The sequence below is a fragment of the Pogonomyrmex barbatus genome, unplaced genomic scaffold (genome assembly GCF_055798465.1).
Source record: "Pogonomyrmex barbatus isolate J1 unplaced genomic scaffold, ASM5579846v1 scaffold1, whole genome shotgun sequence".
NCBI lineage: Eukaryota > Metazoa > Arthropoda > Insecta > Hymenoptera > Formicidae > Pogonomyrmex > Pogonomyrmex barbatus.
The window spans coordinates 2,339,962-2,358,574 of record NW_028297098.1 but is presented as its reverse complement, the minus strand read 5'-3'; the positions used below and the strand labels follow the sequence as shown (position 1 = coordinate 2,358,574).

The 18,613-nt window shown below is 28.5% G+C and overlaps 2 protein-coding genes across 5 annotated transcripts; one reads left to right on the top strand and one right to left on the bottom strand.

The window, feature by feature from the left end:
• Positions 1-757: 757 nt before the first annotated feature.
• Positions 758-17,849, bottom strand: LOC105424742 (uncharacterized). Of its 4 annotated transcripts, XM_089085286.1 has the most exons (10): positions 17,486-17,626; positions 17,086-17,230; positions 7,264-7,710; positions 5,005-6,833; positions 4,195-4,680; positions 3,350-3,527; positions 2,787-3,214; positions 2,231-2,597; positions 1,799-2,126; positions 758-1,720 (listed from the first exon to the last, which is right to left on the bottom strand). In XM_089085286.1, the coding sequence occupies exons 2-10, from the start codon at positions 17,102-17,104 to the stop codon at positions 1,462-1,464; spliced, it is 4,341 nt and encodes a 1,446-aa protein (XP_088941412.1). In that variant the 5' UTR covers positions 17,105-17,230; positions 17,486-17,626; the 3' UTR covers positions 758-1,461. The 4 variants fall into 4 exon arrangements, with proteins under 4 accessions (XP_088941412.1, XP_088941409.1, XP_088941410.1 ...); XM_089085283.1 differs by lacking the exon at positions 17,086-17,230 and having other exon boundaries at positions 17,486-17,849; XM_089085284.1 differs by lacking the exon at positions 17,086-17,230 and having other exon boundaries at positions 3,350-3,500; positions 17,486-17,849.
• LOC105424741 (uncharacterized) lies at positions 9,141-16,769 on the top strand. The gene is made up of 12 exons (XM_089085288.1): positions 9,141-9,529; positions 9,727-9,812; positions 10,685-10,776; positions 10,839-10,979; positions 11,073-11,199; positions 11,935-12,147; positions 13,792-13,907; positions 14,022-14,282; positions 14,432-14,775; positions 15,482-15,638; positions 15,882-16,008; positions 16,266-16,769. The coding sequence occupies exons 1-12, from the start codon at positions 9,249-9,251 to the stop codon at positions 16,625-16,627; spliced, it is 2,307 nt and encodes a 768-aa protein (XP_088941414.1). The 5' UTR covers positions 9,141-9,248; the 3' UTR covers positions 16,628-16,769.
• Positions 17,850-18,613: the final 764 nt, after the last annotated feature.

Here is an 18,613-nt window from a genome sequence, read left to right as displayed (position 1 = left end):
TGCATGATTATTCGCGTGACAATACAGGTTCAACCGTACGTATTAAACGCCGTCACGTAAAAGCATTTAATTTCCTCGCAATTATAGCGTATGCGGGTCACCGTGAAACGTGCCGATCAAAAATTCCACATCGAAAGATTTGAAGGAAACATATTTCAAAGTCAGTCCGGCTAGATGGCGAGGATATAAAATAGCAGTCGATCAGCGACGTCAACTTTACGGATCGTGCCCACAGCGGCCACAGTTGCATGTCGAAAGCGTCGGCCGTGCCTCTCGGAGCCGCTGAGAAGCCACGAAGTACCGCGAAAAACTTAGTTTTGCAAGGACGATAAATCATCTTGAAATTCGCCGGGGCTGACAGGCATGTAGTTTTACGAGGGCCTGCACGCAAAATGCAAAGCAGTCTCGAACCTGGTGGGCTTGCACCGCAATTAATTAGCGTTTCGTGATAGCCGTGCATGTGCCGAAGCGTTCTCTTTTTTTCTAGCTCTGCTAAAGCTGCTTGCGCGATAAGGTGACGCCATTCGCTGATCCGATTGAACACGATGTAACACCATTTTAAGGAACATATCGGCACTGCTTGACTGCACGATGTTGAGATTACTGTTAAAGTTCTTTATAATTCTGTCACATGTGTCGCTATACATATTTGACTTGCACTAATGCAAGTTACATTAATCAAATAATGATACGCAATAACATAAAAGCGAATCTGTAATTAAATTATGTGAGGGAATAAGAATAATTTACAATAATGTAAAAGAATACAGTAATTTATTAAAATATGCGCGTACATAGCGCGAATCAAAATCGGTAATTCGTTTATAATTCGTTCAAGCGAATTATGAAAATTTATGTAATCTACTGTATCTTTATCCGGATAAATCATAAATCATATTTATACGGTACATCATTTGCACATTCCCATTTTCTATTTTTTCTTTTCTATTCAATACTCCATACATATTTTTGATCATACAACCGCAATTACGTACAACTTAATATCAATATATATTGATACAATAAATATCAATACGCAAATAAACGTAAATTACAATGAAAAATTGTCTGTCGTTTCAACGTATTAATAAATTGAATTATTTACATCCTTTGTCGTTTACATTTAACAACTGATTTTATAAATTGCAGTTCGTTTTAAGCTTAATTATATAGGCCAATTTTGTGCAATTAATATTTCATATTTATATATCGTTAAATAGTGTTTTATTAAAATTTACAAATAGTGGAAAAACACTATAAAAAAATATTAAATTTAAATAAAATGTAAAATATTAAATTTAATTTAATTTTTGTATTCTACTTTTAGTTAACGTAGGATGTTATGTTAATGTTAACTGATTGTATTTTTTGTTTTATACTAATTAAACATAAAATTAATTTTCCTATTAATACAATTTAATTTTGCAATACAATATAATTATAGGAAAAATACTCTGTCGATCAGGATTTTGGTACAAAACCAGTCTTAGGTGGTGGACCGACAGGTTTACTGGACATAGGCACTGTAGGATCTATGCCCATAGCAAGTGATGTTCCTACGTTACTTGCACTAGGTGACAAGGCAGTTGTTAATTTTAAAGATGGAGAAGGAGATACCCTTTCGATTGACAATGATTGCTGAGGAAGTTGGGTATCAGTTTGAATACCTCTAGACCCATATATCTCCTTCAACATCAAAAGCATAGTATCCTCAGATTCCCTAAAATTAAATTATAAAAAATTAGTATCTAATATATATATAATGCAAAATATTTCTTGTAACAATTAAATTATTTACCAATAACAGATATGACTTGTAAGAGCAAAAATATATTCATTAATATATTCGAAAGGCGCTTCTTGAAGAACATAATCTATTCTTCGACCACCGTTAAGTTTTCCTATTTTTAAATCGGCACCACCATCATCGTTGTTATGTTGATCTGATACACTCGGCGGTTTCTGTAATTGCTCTTCAACAACTTTATCAATTTCACGTTCCAAAGTTTGGTTGTCTGGCTTGTGAAATAAGGCTAATTGATAGAAAGAATTCCATGTATGTCTAACGGAATCAATTAATTTTTGTTTCAAATCCGCTCCGACACGTGCCATAGTTTCCTTTAATTCTACAAACCGTAAATATTAATAAGCATATTAATTTTGCTTTATAAATTATTATGAAAGATCATAAAATATATATATTTCTAGAAATTAATAAATTCTTACTTACCTAAATGCATTCTTTTCCTGCCTTTGTGATGTGGTATCAACATAGGTCGGAAATTACTAGCTTCAGGATTAATTAGGGATTCAACTCGATAAGCTACTGGATCAAATGGATGAAAGATATTGAAGAAAGCCGGACAAGTAGGCAAAGTGAAATCTTCTCCAAGAGTGTCGATGCCTCGAACCGTTACGAACATGCCAATCGGACTGCCAAGAGCAAAGAAGGCACATGGGTGAAAATTGAGTTGCGGATAATGTATGTAAGGTTGACCTGTTCCTGCCGCGCCCATTACATAACTGATTCGTCTACTCAGACATCTTTTAAGAACAGCCGCGGGCATTGGTTTAATGGGTCCAATATTGTCATTTTCCTATAATAATAAATATTTTATTATTTGAAGATCAAAAGATGTAAAAGCTTTTAAATTAATCTTAAAATCATTTTTAAATTAATCTTAAAATCACAAAAAATTATAATGTAAAAAAAAAAATATATATATATATATATAATATAAAAAATTATAATAATTCCTTTTATCCGTATCTTTTTTATTACTTACTTCTTCATTGTCTTCATTGTCTTCCTTTTCTTCCTCTTTTGGCTTTTGATGGCACAATAGATCAAACATGATTAAACTACCTAATGAATGACCGCCTAAGTATACTCCACCATCAAAATTAGGATTTCTTTCTTTAAATAATGCATGCAATCTGTTCATCTCACTTCCAACTGTTTGCATGATAGTTTGACAATATATCGGACTAGTGTAAAAAAGTATATCGAGCAAAGTATCGTTAGTAAAATGTCGTAATTTCGGAATACTTTCCAACGTAATAGATTGAAGCTGCTTATCAATTCCTGTATCGGTATGAAGTGTTGTATGCCAGGAAATTGGTAAAACTTCTATTCTATTTACGACTCCTTGCTCGCTTGCAGTGCGATAATGTGATTGTACCAATTGAAACGATATACTTCGGAATTCATCCACTGTTATGAAAGATTTACAAAAGATTAATTCTATTCGATTTTTCGAAGTTTCATAAGTTAAGTTTCATAAATAAACTATTAATTCATTTTCAATTATACATTGTTAATTAATGTTTATGTATTTTTCCAACTTACCGACTTCTTCTACAGTGCGAAACTTTAGATCGCAAACACTACCAATACCATGAACGAGAAATAAAAGATGATCTACTTTCTCTGGTTCACCCTCATCTATATTGAATTCGTCAACTCCTCTTTTAACAACTTTTGGTTTACTTGCAGAACCCTGTAAATATGTACTGTCCTCTGAACCCTGTAGAAATTAGGATCCACCATATCAAACAGAACCATGCGTGCAATTTTAGAAAACCGCCTATGTTGAATAATAAAAAGTATAAAAAAGAAAACAAGACATTTAAATAATAGCAAATAATGCTCTGCAAAATAATGCAAAATATGTTAATAATTTGTTCCTATGCATTTGTTCTTATGCAGTGCTTGAAGCTAATAAATCAAAAGTAATAATATAAAGCAAAACATAATTTTTACACTGATAATGTAGTATTGTTAGGCAAAATTAAAAACTTAATTATAAATTAATATAAAAATTAATATAGCATTTATAAAATAAAATTGCATTACAAAGGACAAAATTTATAATAAATTTTATTTCAGCTTAATTAAATATATATTTTATAAAATAAAACTTATTTATTGCTTATTTATTATTAATAACATACGAACATAGAACAAAATATACAATATTTAAATAACATGCTAAAACTGTTAAAAATAATAAAGAAATATTTAATGTAGTATTTTATGTCAAATTAAGCTTTGCATTTTAAATTTTCATCTTATCTTTTATTAAACTTTTATAATCATTTTAATTAAATATTTTTCATATAAAATATATATTTCTTTATTTTATATGAAACATTGATTATTCAATTTGTTTTACATGTAATTAATTTACTTACAGTATTATTTCCCCAGGATCCTGTCGCGTCGGGAGTAGTTGGCTGTGTATAATGAACCTGGACTGTAGCGCTATGGAAGATAATATATTCTCCATTATTTAGTTCAACTTTTCGGTTCCAACTGTTTGAGAGACATGCCAGTTTATATTCGTCTTCAAGTTTCACAGCAGTGCTCTCATTGTAAGGAACGTATCTTGATTCGGTTGCTCCTTTGAAAAACCAGGAACATCGCCTAACTTCGGTAGATGTACCTGTCCAATAGACAGGTGCTCTTTGACGGCGTAAGATATCAACATCGTAACGACCACCATCGGTAGCTACTGTAGTTTCAGGCGTAATATCGCTGGAATTGTGAGCTTCTTCTAACTTCAAACTGTCCTGCATGGAGAATGGCAACCATAATGTTTTGTTCTCCACTTCCTTACGGTAGAACCAATGATGATATAGGGGTCTGTATTGCATACGTTTATCAGAAGATCCAGAGGCCTAAAAAATATTAATGTTTTCTATATAATTATAGATATATTAATATTTTCTATATAATTACTATTGTGCACTGTTATACATATTATTTGAAACAATTAAAAATAAATAAAGTTTAATTTTGTATTAACTGAAATATACCAATTTAAATATTCTATATAAATATTAAAAAAAAAGTATCAATATATATATATATATATATATATATATATATATATATAAAATTGGATAAAAAATTATCAATAAGTGTCTTGCATTTAACTAAATTTTATAAAATATTTTTGTCCCTAATAAAATAAAAAAATAATTTGCATAAAATCTTTTTACCCAATTTTGAAAACTGGATGGTACGGCATCTGGTGTGGTGCGATTAGTCGGTGAATTGACCGACATTTGAATAGGACTAAGTGTTGCTGATCCTGTCGGTTCAGGTACTACTGTCATCAAGACAGTCGGTGAAGGATATGCGATACTATTTTCAGTAGCAGCGTAGGACTGCTGTAGTTCACTGTTGCTTCCGTAAAATGTTGAGTTTTGATATGATTGTTGTTGAGAAGAATATTGATCGTATGTATGTGTAAAAATTACTTGCTTAGACTGTTCATTCGCAAATTGGGCAGGATTATAAAATACTGGCGTTAATTGTTGGATAGGAGCGGTATATGGCGATTGACTGGTCTCAGTATATGCTGGTTGATTTGTCGCTGTATATGCTGACGGACTGGATGCTGCGCTTAACACTTGCGATTGGGAGGATTGATCAACATTCCAAAATGGCACATGAGCCGCGGAATCGATTGTTTTAGAATTAAATGCAGAATTTTCTCGAGTTTGCTGTAGATTATTTGTTGTATTAACTACTGATTGGTCAAACAAAGATTTTGTATTTCTATCCTGCGATGAAAAATTCGGGAATTGATTTGGTTTCACGGATTCAAAGAACACATTTGCTGACTGCTCTGTTAGTTTTGGTGGATTGTAGAAATTATTTTGCTGTTGGACAGGCGGTATGTAGTTTAAACTCGATTTTTGTTCTGCGGGTTTCTCTGTATAAAAAGTAGAGCTTGGCATAGATATTGATTGCACTTGGAAATGCTGTTGAAGCGGATGTACGTTTGACTTAGCCGCTTGAAGATCCGTTATCGGACTGTTATCAATAGTGTGTATTTCCGGGCGGATCACTGATTGTGCCGCTGGCTCTTGCCCAAGAAACACGTCACTCCATGTGTCACTTCCAGGTTGAGCAGCTTTCCCTTGTAGATAATCCGACTTCGTCTCGTATGGTTTATCGATTAACTCATTCGTAGCCTTTGAGGTATCGCTTTGTAATTCAAAAGATTTTGTTATATCAGTAGCGACATTGGATTTTGTTATATCAGTAGCGACATTGGACGTAGTTTCACTAATTTGCGAAGAAGCTTCGGAGGATGCTACGCAAGAAGAATTTCCCTGTTGTTCTGCAAGTAAATATTCTAATTTTTCCGTCACTTTGGCTGCTGATATTGGCGTAAATGTCGCTTCTGTTTCCCCGATGGTTGATATCAATGATGGCTTATACGCAGATTCCGCGGTTGTCTCGACGATACTATTTTTCGAAAATTCCAATGAAGAATTTAGCTGATTCTTAGGCACAGCAGTGTTCTGTGTTTCTTTGTTTGAATTAGATGTCGGTAGAAGATCTCGATTTACGTAAGGAGAAAAGTCGGAAAATGAAACATTGGCTGGAGTATTCTGTGGCGTTGCAGGCTCTAATACTCGTGAAGGTATCTGTCGAGATGCTGACAAAGATTGTGATACAGAAGAATTTTCAAAAAATGGATTTTGATTTGCAGACGTTACAGATAAATTATATGCTGTTCCTGTTGCAACTGGACTGGATCGAAATGAACTATGGAGAGAGCTATTCCGCGATAGTTGTTCAGATGTTGGAAGTTGCTCGGCTAAAGAACTAGTCTGCTGTATATTAAAATTATTATCTTGTACTGATCCTTCTAATTCATATGGATTCAAAATAGTTGGTGGTGCAGAGACGTTTTGAGTTGGTAAAAATGTTTGTAATGCTGGACTCAGATATGGTTTTGAGTTAGTAGATGTTAAATCAGGTGGTTGTGCATATTTCAAGCGTCGTTGATTACCAAGTCGATAAGAAACAGGAGCTGTAACAAAAAAAACCTCTGATTAATAATACACTTAAAGTATACATTATTACATACATATATTATTACATGTCATATCACAATAAGACAATTAATTAAATATAAATTAATTATATATATATATATATATATATATATATACAATGCATATATATACAAATATCGAAATATATTATAATTGAAATTTTTAATTTTTATTAATATAAATTACGATTACTATTATAAATTACTTACTATTATATTTTTAGACTTACTATTATAAATTAAAATTTATTTGTATATATTGTGTTATAATTTTTATTTTTAAATTGTTTATCGTGTTACATAAAGTAAAAATTTAATTAAATCTGTTATAACAAATTATACTAATATTTATTAAAATACAAATTTATTAAATGCAAATCTTGAATAAATAATTTTAAGGACTCACCGCCAGATTGAGATATACTGGGTGGAGCTGTGGGTTGCGGAGGATTGGGTACAGTACCAGTGGGACCAAAAGCAGTAAATTCTGACAAGTTTATACTTCGAGACTCCTGAGGATTAATTGCTAAGAATCCTGATATTTCTGGCTGAGAACCATGGCGTGCTTGTGGCGTTATGTAAGGATTAGACCCGTGCGTTGTTCCGCTGGTGTTCTCGGGTACCTGACTTATCTGCGATCCCAAGGAATCAGTTTTAGTCGATGACAATGACAAATTTGGTAGAGAAGAGAGAATCGATGTGAAATATCCTGGTTTTGACGATTGATTTGATGTATCCTTATTTTCTTTTGGCTGAGAGGATACATTCGTGGGAGAATTCTCATTCGTCCTTGATGGAGACTGAGATTGAATATTCACCCTCTCTTGGCCTATGAAATTGTCGAGCTCAGTATCTAAAAAGAAAAAGATAACTGCTTATTTACATTTTTAAATATATGAATAAAATATAAGGATATATATATAAACATGTATGTAAAATATATGTACATATGTATAATTTATCAGATATTATATAATATATTAGCAATACTATTCTGGTAGTTTATTTATCTAAAAGTATTACTATAATAAACTTTATGTAACGTCTTATATAACTTTCTAATTTAATTAAACATTTATTTGATTAGAAATATATAAAAGTATATATAAACTTATTTTTTGCATAAGTAAAAATTTTGTAATAATACCTGTATAGATATTAAAAGAATATTTCAAATAAAAATAATATACAGAATTAAATGTCTATATAATATTTTGCATAATATTAATATTTTTAATCAAATAAATAAATATATTTAGACAAATTTTATCTGGTTATTAAGATTATTTAATGATTAATTTAATCTGGTATTATTTTATTTACTAAGAGTGATTATAAGAGTGACATTTTCGAAAATTTATACATAATCATTCTTAATAATCAGGTAAAATAATATGTGTTCACAAAATATCATCTTTAACTAAATTCTCCAGGGCATTAATCACTATCTGTCAATATTGAACAGGATGCAATGAATGTAAGAATCAGTGATGGAGATAATACGAGCCAATAAAGAATTTTTTACGTAGTTCAGTATGATTATGCTAACAAATTACGACTATTAACGGTTTTATATTAACACATTCACACATTATACATATTCAAATTTAAAAGTAATGCCATGATTAATAATAATGTTCAATATATTCAAAGCTAGAAATTCATATCAGTAGTGTGGTAACATTTTATGCATCATTCAATATTAATTTCTGCGCACTTATTATTAAGTTATTAAAAAAATAAACAACTTACACAACAGTAAAAATGTTTTTATATTTACACATATTCTTAATAAATTTATTGTTATTATTTATGTAGTTAAAAGAATATGTTTAGTATTACCAAATTTCAATAACAGATATAATATAGATATAATATTTAATTTATTTGTATTAAATAAAAACAAAAAACAAGGACGGAATGAATAATTTTATATAACCTTCTTTATATATGGTTTGAATAATAAAAAATATTGACAATCAAAATCATCACAAAATGTTATATATTACCATAAAAGAACGGTTGTCACTTTTTCTTGACATTAATTTCAAAAGAAAAGATTGTAAGTAAAAAATAATATTATTATATAAAATTTATTATGAATTTATAATGAATTTGAGTAAATTTTTTATTTAACACACAGAATTAGGATACCACGCTATAGACATGATATTTATAAGTTCATCCTGTATCAAGATTTACTCATAACAAGATACTTTCAATTGTGTAATGACGCATGTTAACACCTAAATTTACTTTTGCGTTCATGTTATCGTCAATGTAACTGAAGACACGTTACGCTTCTGTAAACTTAAGCAAAGGAAACTTTATAAGTATGCCGCACATTTTTGCGTCGAGTCTTTAGTTCGAGGTTTTCCTTACGGCCACAATATGGAATTACGCGTGTTTCGGTTTTTTCTGACGTGCTATCTCACTTGTACTCTATGCAGATATGCAATTAGTGGATCAACGCTCACTGAAGTTTTCTCGATCATTAATAACACTTCTCAATCGGATGCAAGAAAATCTGAGATAGGCAATACAGGAACTGAACGATCAATCGTGACGGAAACGAGACTGGATGAAGTTATTTTGAAAGATGATCAGTCTAAAATTGAAATTCCACATTTATCAACAGTGACGAGCGATTTTAAGAAAGCAAAATGTTCTAGGTTTGTCATTAATTTACTCAATAATATTTATATAAAATTAATATTATATATGTTACAATTTTACTATTTTTTTCAAATTGCAAAATCTGTGGATATATTTTTAATATATAAACATATAAAAATAGATAATCGTACCGAAAAGTATTACTTTTAACAGACCAATTTCTTTCAAATAAGAAAAATATTTCTGTTAAAAGGTACTGTATAGAGCAGTTGGAAAATAATAAAGGTTTTGAAGACATTAATCTTTTTTGGTTATTCGCCGATCAACAAAACGAAGAGGGTAATAATTTCAGAATTTCTAATGTAAATGAACTTATTTAAGATATAATTGCTAATGACATTACTTATCATATTTGATTAACCTCTGACATAACAAATTCTGATATTGTCAATTATTAATTTTTAATTATATATTCTGACGATAATCAATGACGCATAATTAAACATTATCTAAAATTTTTAATATAAGGTTATAAATAATAACGAAATAATGAGGAAAATTGAAAATAGTGATATTACAAATAAAATGTTATATATTCTACGTATCAATTTAAGAAATCAAATTAAATTAATATTATAATTATTAATGTATTAAAATTAGATATAAAATTATTTTATTATGTTATTATAATTTTACTAAAAAAAAATAAAAATAATTATATACATACATAATATCATTATAGCTATTTCATTTTGAAGTTGCCTTTTAAATAGTAATATTAAAAATAATAAATATAATAAATAAAATAATAAATGTAAATAACACTACATTATAAACATATTTATATACATGCAAGAAAATTTAATTAAATATCTTTTATGTTTCATAAATTATTAAATTATTAATATAAAATTTTAAATAAATTTTTATTTAAATATGCTGCATAACATTTTTTATATAATACAATATTCTATATAAATTATTTCACAAAATGAATAAATACATGCTTTTATTTAAAAAGAAAATGCAAAGAAAAATATTTCAACAACCAATATGTAAATTAAAGTCATTAATACAAAAATCAAACAATATTTAATATAAATAGACATTTAATATGCAAATTAGAAATATACAAATTAGAAAAATAGTTCATCATATCATAAATATAATCATATCAGTAAATTTTATATAATTATTTTTTGTTATTTCAGAGTATTTTTCAATAGAAAATAGCCCAAACTTAAAGATATTTAGATACAGATCTTCAGATAATAAAAATTCAACAATTTTAGACAATTGTCGAGTAAGTTTTTTTTCAAGAAAAATTCGTCGACTAGATAATTGTTATTATATATTTACTTACAGATTTATCTTAATTTAAACTGTGATATTATAAATAAGGAAAGAAATTTGATTACTCAAAACAAATTGTACTTGAATTCTGAATTTAATCAACAACGCGAAAAATTTAAAAATTATTTTTCGAATACTACTCCAGAATTTTCGGTAAGTTAAAAATTAAATATATGTAATTAATATATTTAAAAAATTAATATATATTAAATGTTTTGAAAATTAATATATATGTAAATGTTTTAGAAGATACTAGTTCACACACCTAATTTAAGCGGATATACTGAAACTAACTTTCAAGTTGATACCAATGTAATTGAACTTATAATCAATATATTTGGAAATTTCAGTGCAGTTATAACAATACCTATAAGTAAGTCACTTTATTTTTTGCTTTCAAATATAAAGAGATTTGTTTTTATTTTAAAAATATCTCCACATCTAGATCATTTTAATCAAAAATTTAACAATATACTTTATAACAAGGCTCTAAACATTTTTTGTATTTAGATACTTGAATATTAGTATAGAATATTAGTAAAATCATAAGAATAAATGAATAATATAACGTAAACTAATCAATGTTAGATATTTTCAATATATTTTATTTTCTATTTATATTATCTATTCTATATAAAAAAAACACTTATGATAAAAAAAAGTATTACTAAACTACTGTAAAACAAATTGCAGATTGAATCATTAATTCTCTTACTTATATACGCATTTTCTTATTATAAACGCGTTCAAACATATATAGAATCACTTTCGTTACACTCAGTTTTGTTTAACCTCTATGCACCAAGGACAATATCGACCAGGTAGTTACTTCCTTCATATATATTTATTGCGCCGCATTAAATGATTATATCGCACAAGAATTACTTATTGCACTTTTTTGTTGATTTATAATTTTTTCTAATTTATCAATACACAATATATTTCACACATAGAAAATTCTTCTAAAATCAATAATGTCAGTTTAATATACATATGAAACATTATCATCAAAATGCGATTCATTTCTTATCAATTAATTTGTCTTACCATAAAAATTAATGAGATGTTTAATTTAAGAATAACATTCACTTCCAATACACTTCAACAGACAGAACGATTGAGAGACCAGGGATGGTGATGTCATCGGCAAGTATATACAATGAAAAAGGGGTTGTTATCGGCGCGCGCAACCTACCGGGTAGATGGTGCGTGAAGCTAACGGGAGTGGAAAATTCAAAATACGACTTCTACGTGATCGCTTATTATAAAGCAAGTGAGGAAAACAGGAAGAACAATATTATCAATACTAATTCCACAAATGGTAAACAAAGTTTCACAATAACATGTAATGTTAGTTACTATACATATGAATATTATAGAAATAAATAATTATTTATTGATTGTCAAAACAAGGGAAGTTTTAATATATTTTGTTTTGTTCATTAAAAATATTCATTGAAAAATATTTCCATTTTAATGTATTTTGAGAATGTGTCTCTTAGCTTCTGATGTCATCGATCCAAATAACTACATCCGTATTCCATATGCAGAAACCATATATATTTCATATATATTAATTATAAAGTTTTTAATTTCAGATAATTAATAGTTTTATATACAAGATCAAATTTTATCTTTTGATTTCTAATTTCTAAGTCAAATAACCGAAGAAATTTCAAAATCAATTTTATATGAAAATTGATATTATATAAATAGAAAGTAAAATTAATTTTGTAAAAACGCTTTAGAAAGATTTAAATAAATTGCAAGTAAACATACCAATATTATTGCATAATTATAGACTCCAGAATTATGTTGAAAAAAAAACAACATATAACAGCATAGCACGCAATAATCGGAGAACTTCGTATATCATATTATCGTAATAATGCTTACGCTTTTTATGATAAAACCGTATTCATTTTTTATATTGCAAATAAGTCACGATTTAAGAAATCGGCGAAATACACGAGTTACATTCCCGCACAACTTCCAACTTCCTCTTAACACGGCAGTCGTCTGACAACTGCCAACTCGTTGGCTTCTGGCTCGCAGATACGTGGACTTGTGCAATTCACTCTCTGCCCTTTGGCCACGGATATTCTCTCTCTCTCTCTCTCTCTCTCTCCCCCTCTTTTATTTTTGTCCGATTTACACTCTGACGCACATTAGCTCGCACAAGAACGTAACGTAATTTAGAAAAGCTGTTGTTTAACATTTAAAATGCAACTGTAACTGGTTAGGAAAAACAAATACTTTCGCAAAGAGATATGCAATCAATTTTATGAATATTCCATGGAATACAAATTCAAACGACTGCTCTTTTAATTATTAAAATTTTCGAAACGATACCAATTATCTATTATGCTATTATTATCTGCAATTCTATTTTTAACTGATTCAGTATTATGATATATTAAGACAGATATACTAAATCTCTGTATCTCTGTTTCCATTATCACATATTTTATACACACACACACACATATATATATATATATATATATATATATATAGAGAGAGAGAGAGAGAGAGAGAGAGAGAAAGAACAAAATTAATTGCCTTTATTTGAAGTCCATTATGTTTTAATATATTCCCCTCTTCTGGAAGTTTTATTAATATTAACTTTGTATAACTTTATATTTTTATAATTTTTAATTATTTTTTACCTTTTTATGTTTAAAACAGATATATCATTATGTCTCAGCATAATAGAAGTTTGTTACTTTTAGTTTTTAGTTTTGTTAAAGTATTAAATAAAAGAATAGAAATTTTATAATTGGAATTTTCTCAATTCATCTATATAACAAATCGAAAATAATTTTGTGAAAAATTACTTGAATCAATTAACAAACAAGAATTTTACAAAATAATATGTATAAGAATATGTTATAACATTATAACAGTATGTATTAATATACTGTAATATATACTGTCATAAATTTTTCTTTCTTATTTCCTCTAGAAATTAATAGAAAAACAGATTTTGATACATATGAAGCATTCGATAAAAAGCATACGACAACAGAAAACAAAGCATCAACTATTATTAACGAGATTAATTTCAATGAAATGAAACAAGTAAGTTGAGTAAAATTTATTAATTATAATTTATATTTTATGTAAACATGCAATATACTGCATATACTATTAAGACAATCTTTTACGTAATCATTGAAATTGTTTATTTTGTAGATACGTGAGAATACTATTGATGGTACTAATTCAATGTTTCTAATAAATCACACAATGAATAGAAAGCCAAAGTTTGCCAGATCGACAAAAATTATAGTTTCAACAAGCAACGATAAAACAATGGCGGGTGATTTCTCTGATACATCCTTTTTTTCACATGAATCTAGTGCAGCTGAAAACATCAATTATTTTATTCTGCGTAACAATTCTTTAATGAGTTATGGTGATTTTCAAATTTTACCAAATGCAACTAGTATCAAGGTATTCAATGAAAAAATATACACTTGTTAAAGAACAAAAATGTTTATAAATTTACTTTTCTCATTAATTTGGTGGCAATCATAGAAAGTAACAAGAATGTATTACTGTTACTAATATAACATAATATAAATAAGATTTTTATTACACAGCAACAGCAGAAAATTCAAGCGCGATCGTCGGAAGTTGCATCATTAAATGAAGATACTGAAGATGCAAAGATGAAATCATCCATGAGTGAGATTGTACCGATGCAAATGACAAATAGCGATCAAAGTCAAAAACTTTCAACGCAATTCGCTAAAATTAACGACGATCCTTTTGAAAGAAGAAAAATACTACTAGAAGTCAATGCCAACAGTAAACTAATTGCAGTACCAGGTACAACTCATAGAGTTGTCTTTGATGCAACGAACAGTTGTATCCTGCCAGTTAGATATGCAATTCGAGCTAGAAGTTCACCACTTAGAATTGTAAATATGCAGCCATCATATTAGTAAGTAAATCAATTAATAAAAATTAAAAAAAAAATTAAAGATTACTTTTTGGAAACTTTGAAACAAAATTGTATAAATTGATACGACAAACCTAATACAGTATAATATTAACAATAAACAATTATTTTTACTGTTGATTATAAATAATACTAGTTTTGAATCTTACTCAGCTTCTTCATTTATTATGTTATTATTGCTTGAATAAAAATGCGTATCTACTTATATAACTCCTACGTCACATTGGCATGTGATCTCAATAATTTAACAACAAGAGCTAACAAATTATATTTATGAATTTTAGATAAAACTAGATGTTATATTTATATTTATTTAAATGTTAAAAATTACTTTTAATTAAAAATTATGTTAAAGATTGTATAATGAGTAGGATACATTCTTTATTAATTCAAAAGTCATTTTTATATTACTCAAGGAAATTCTATATATAGAATTTCCTTGAGTAATATAAAAATGACTTTTGAATTAATAAAGAATATATCCTATATATATATATATATATATATATATATATATATATATATATATAAGAATTTCCTTGAATATATATATATATATATATATATATATATATATATATATAAGAATTTCCTTGAGTATATATAATTAAAATATTATATCTATGTATATACCTGTTATACATTTCCAAAAAAATTTATGTGTGTTTTTTTGTAAATTTGTATCCAGCATGTGGTTGTATCCGGGACAAACAGATCAGATAGCGGTAGATATTCTTGTACCATTAACAAGCCAAGATACTGTTAATACGCTTACATTATTTATTGATGGGACAGAAATATCGGAGAAAACAGTAAATGTTCTTGTTCAAAATACGAACTCCAAGGTAAATATAAATGAAAATATAATTGTTATTCCATTTTTCCACTCATAAATTTATTGATAAATTTATAAAAATAAAATAACAGAAAATAACATAAAACAAAATAATATAAAATTAATTTCTATCAATAAACTACACATACTATTTCGCATATTTTTAAATATAAAATTCTTCTTATTATTATTCTTATTATGTAGATGTTATATTATCTTATATTAATGTTATATTAATTTTGTTTGCATTTAGAACATCGATAATGTAAAACCAACAATCGAGTATTCATTTAATAGCAATTGCGCCGGTAAGCTCGACAAAGATCGTTGTGAAAAAACACTTTGGAGCGCTGACATCACTGTCCAAGATTATGACTCAGGTAATTGAATTATGTAATAGAATAGATGAAGAACAAAAATATAACAGTAAAACCTGTTATCCCAAAAATACAAAACAGTACCATTATTTTAATTTTATAATTTCCTCAGCAATATAACTGTTACATACAACACGTTATGTTGTATTACATTTATGGTGCTGAATGAGGAATTATAATATTAATGTAACGTTACTGTTAGCTTTTATCTACTGAGATACTATGATCAAATTATTCATGCCTTCTTTTTCCTCATACAGGTTTAAAACGCGTAATATCAATTCCAAATGGAATATATCCACATACTAAATATATAAGTGGCACAAAAGATCGCGTTACATTTTACTACTCATCTACATGTTGTACCACAACAGCTACAATTACAGCTATAGATATATCAGAAAATCAACACACACGTACTATCGATGTAACACAATGGGACAATTTATCACAAGGGGAAATAGCAGCTATCGTGCTTGGAGCATTATTTCTTCTGTTGCTTTTAATACTTCTCATTGTTGCAATAGTTTATTGTTTTCGTAGGAAAAACAGCCACGATTTACCTTACACACAAAGATATGGTTCTAGACAGCCTCCTCGATCCGAAAGAACAAGCTTCTAACAACACTTGTGAAACTCAAACGTAATATCATTAACTCAATCAAATATATTATAAAATTTGTACATTAAACTTTTGGAATACTTACAGAATTTAATGTATATATAAATAAAATGTAATAAATAATTAATTTCTAATTCTAAAATGCAATTGTGATAATTTAAGAACATTATTGAATAATTTATTTATATCTACATATAAAATTGAAAACGCAAAATACCACAACTTGTCCCCTCTATGTCCAATCTGAAACTACTCAATCAATTATTACAATCCATAGCATATGCTTTACATTAAAACATGCTTGATTTTTCTACATGTAGACATCTGCAACTATGCAAGTCCATCCATAATTGTAGATAAAATTTTATAACTTAAGGCCTTTATTCTTTATAGCTTTAGTATAAACATACTTATGCATAATTGCAAAAAACAAAACATGCACAAAGATATCATCTTACACGATGTCCATTGCGTCATTGCGACTTCTCTGCATATGCAGCTATGCTACTATTTGACACTATATCTGAATTGGCCTAGACTGGCCTTACGTACAAACGTCTCACACTGGAGTCAGGGACTTTCATCGTTCGCTATCGTTTTCCTCTGTAATATCGACAGAGTAAGCGATGACGGATTAACAGATGTTAGCCCACGAGTGCATTCTAATCAGATGCAGAAGCGTGAGGCTGGGGGAATCAAGTGCGACAAAGTGAAATAAACGAAGCAACAGACTGTTTTCTCATAAATTTTGTTTCGGAATTAATTATCAACCAAATCTCTCTGTCGTTCGTTCAAACAGTATGCAAAATTCGCATACTACTGGTGCCCCGCCCACGATTTTTCGTTGAATGAACTCACCATCTCGAAGCACGGCTGGTGTCGCGGGTGTGACTGGCATTAGCAATGTGTTCTCCGTGTAATTGTCAAAAGGGAAGCCAGGACCAGCGGCTGACAACAACGGATTTTTCACTTTACGTGATGTGCCGTTCATGTTGACTATAATATTGAAGCTTAACACCGTTCACGATGGCACTGACATTAGAGGATGTTTGCTTTTCACTTTCAGAGGAAGAATCACAATATTTTTAAATCCTTCCACGAAACACAAAACTGCTCAGTCGTCCACGTAAGCACATGTGCCTATCGCAACAATTTCATAGTGGAAATGTAGCGCTTGTTACGTGTTTCGTGCGCTTATGGAATGTAACTTTCACGGGAGAGCGTCGATATAGGAAATTTTGTATGTCCCAATTTTACATTGGTATGACTTAGATGTGTGTCAAAGATGGCGCTGAAAGCCACCATTTATTTGCATCCATGTGGCTGCTTCATGTAGTACTGACAATCTATAATACATGTGACACGATATATTTTCAGTGGCGGTGAATATGAGAATGCAACCTATATAATTGATTGCAAACAAAAAAATACATATCTTCAAGTCAATACTAAAAATAAAATCTTATCAATTTGTTCTAAAAAAGCAGAGTAAATGTTTAGATCTTTGATCTTAAAATAATAAATTTACACTTATTCTACTTCTTTTTGCATTGATTATATGGTAAGAAACTATTCTTATTATAATTGTTTGCTTAAAGTTTTTTTAATAATTATAAACAAAAACGAGGTAATTGTAAAATTTTAATCTCTCAGATTGGCAATTTTAGTCCCTCAGATTGGTTTGGAGTTTTAGTACTTCAATTTCATTATACTTCCTAATTATTTTCAATTTTTTAATTAGAATCAAAAATAAAAATGCATCGAACGTGTGAAACGTGTTCATTGAGATAATTATATAATTTAAAAGAAAACATAATATTTGTTGCAAGATTTGTAATTTAATCTCAAATTACAACATTTTGAAATATTAATACATTAGTAATTGAAATATTAATACATTAATTTATATTCAAGTATTTAAGTATTTTTAGTATTAATTTATACTTTAATATTAATTTATTTTTAAAAAATAATACTTTCTTTAAA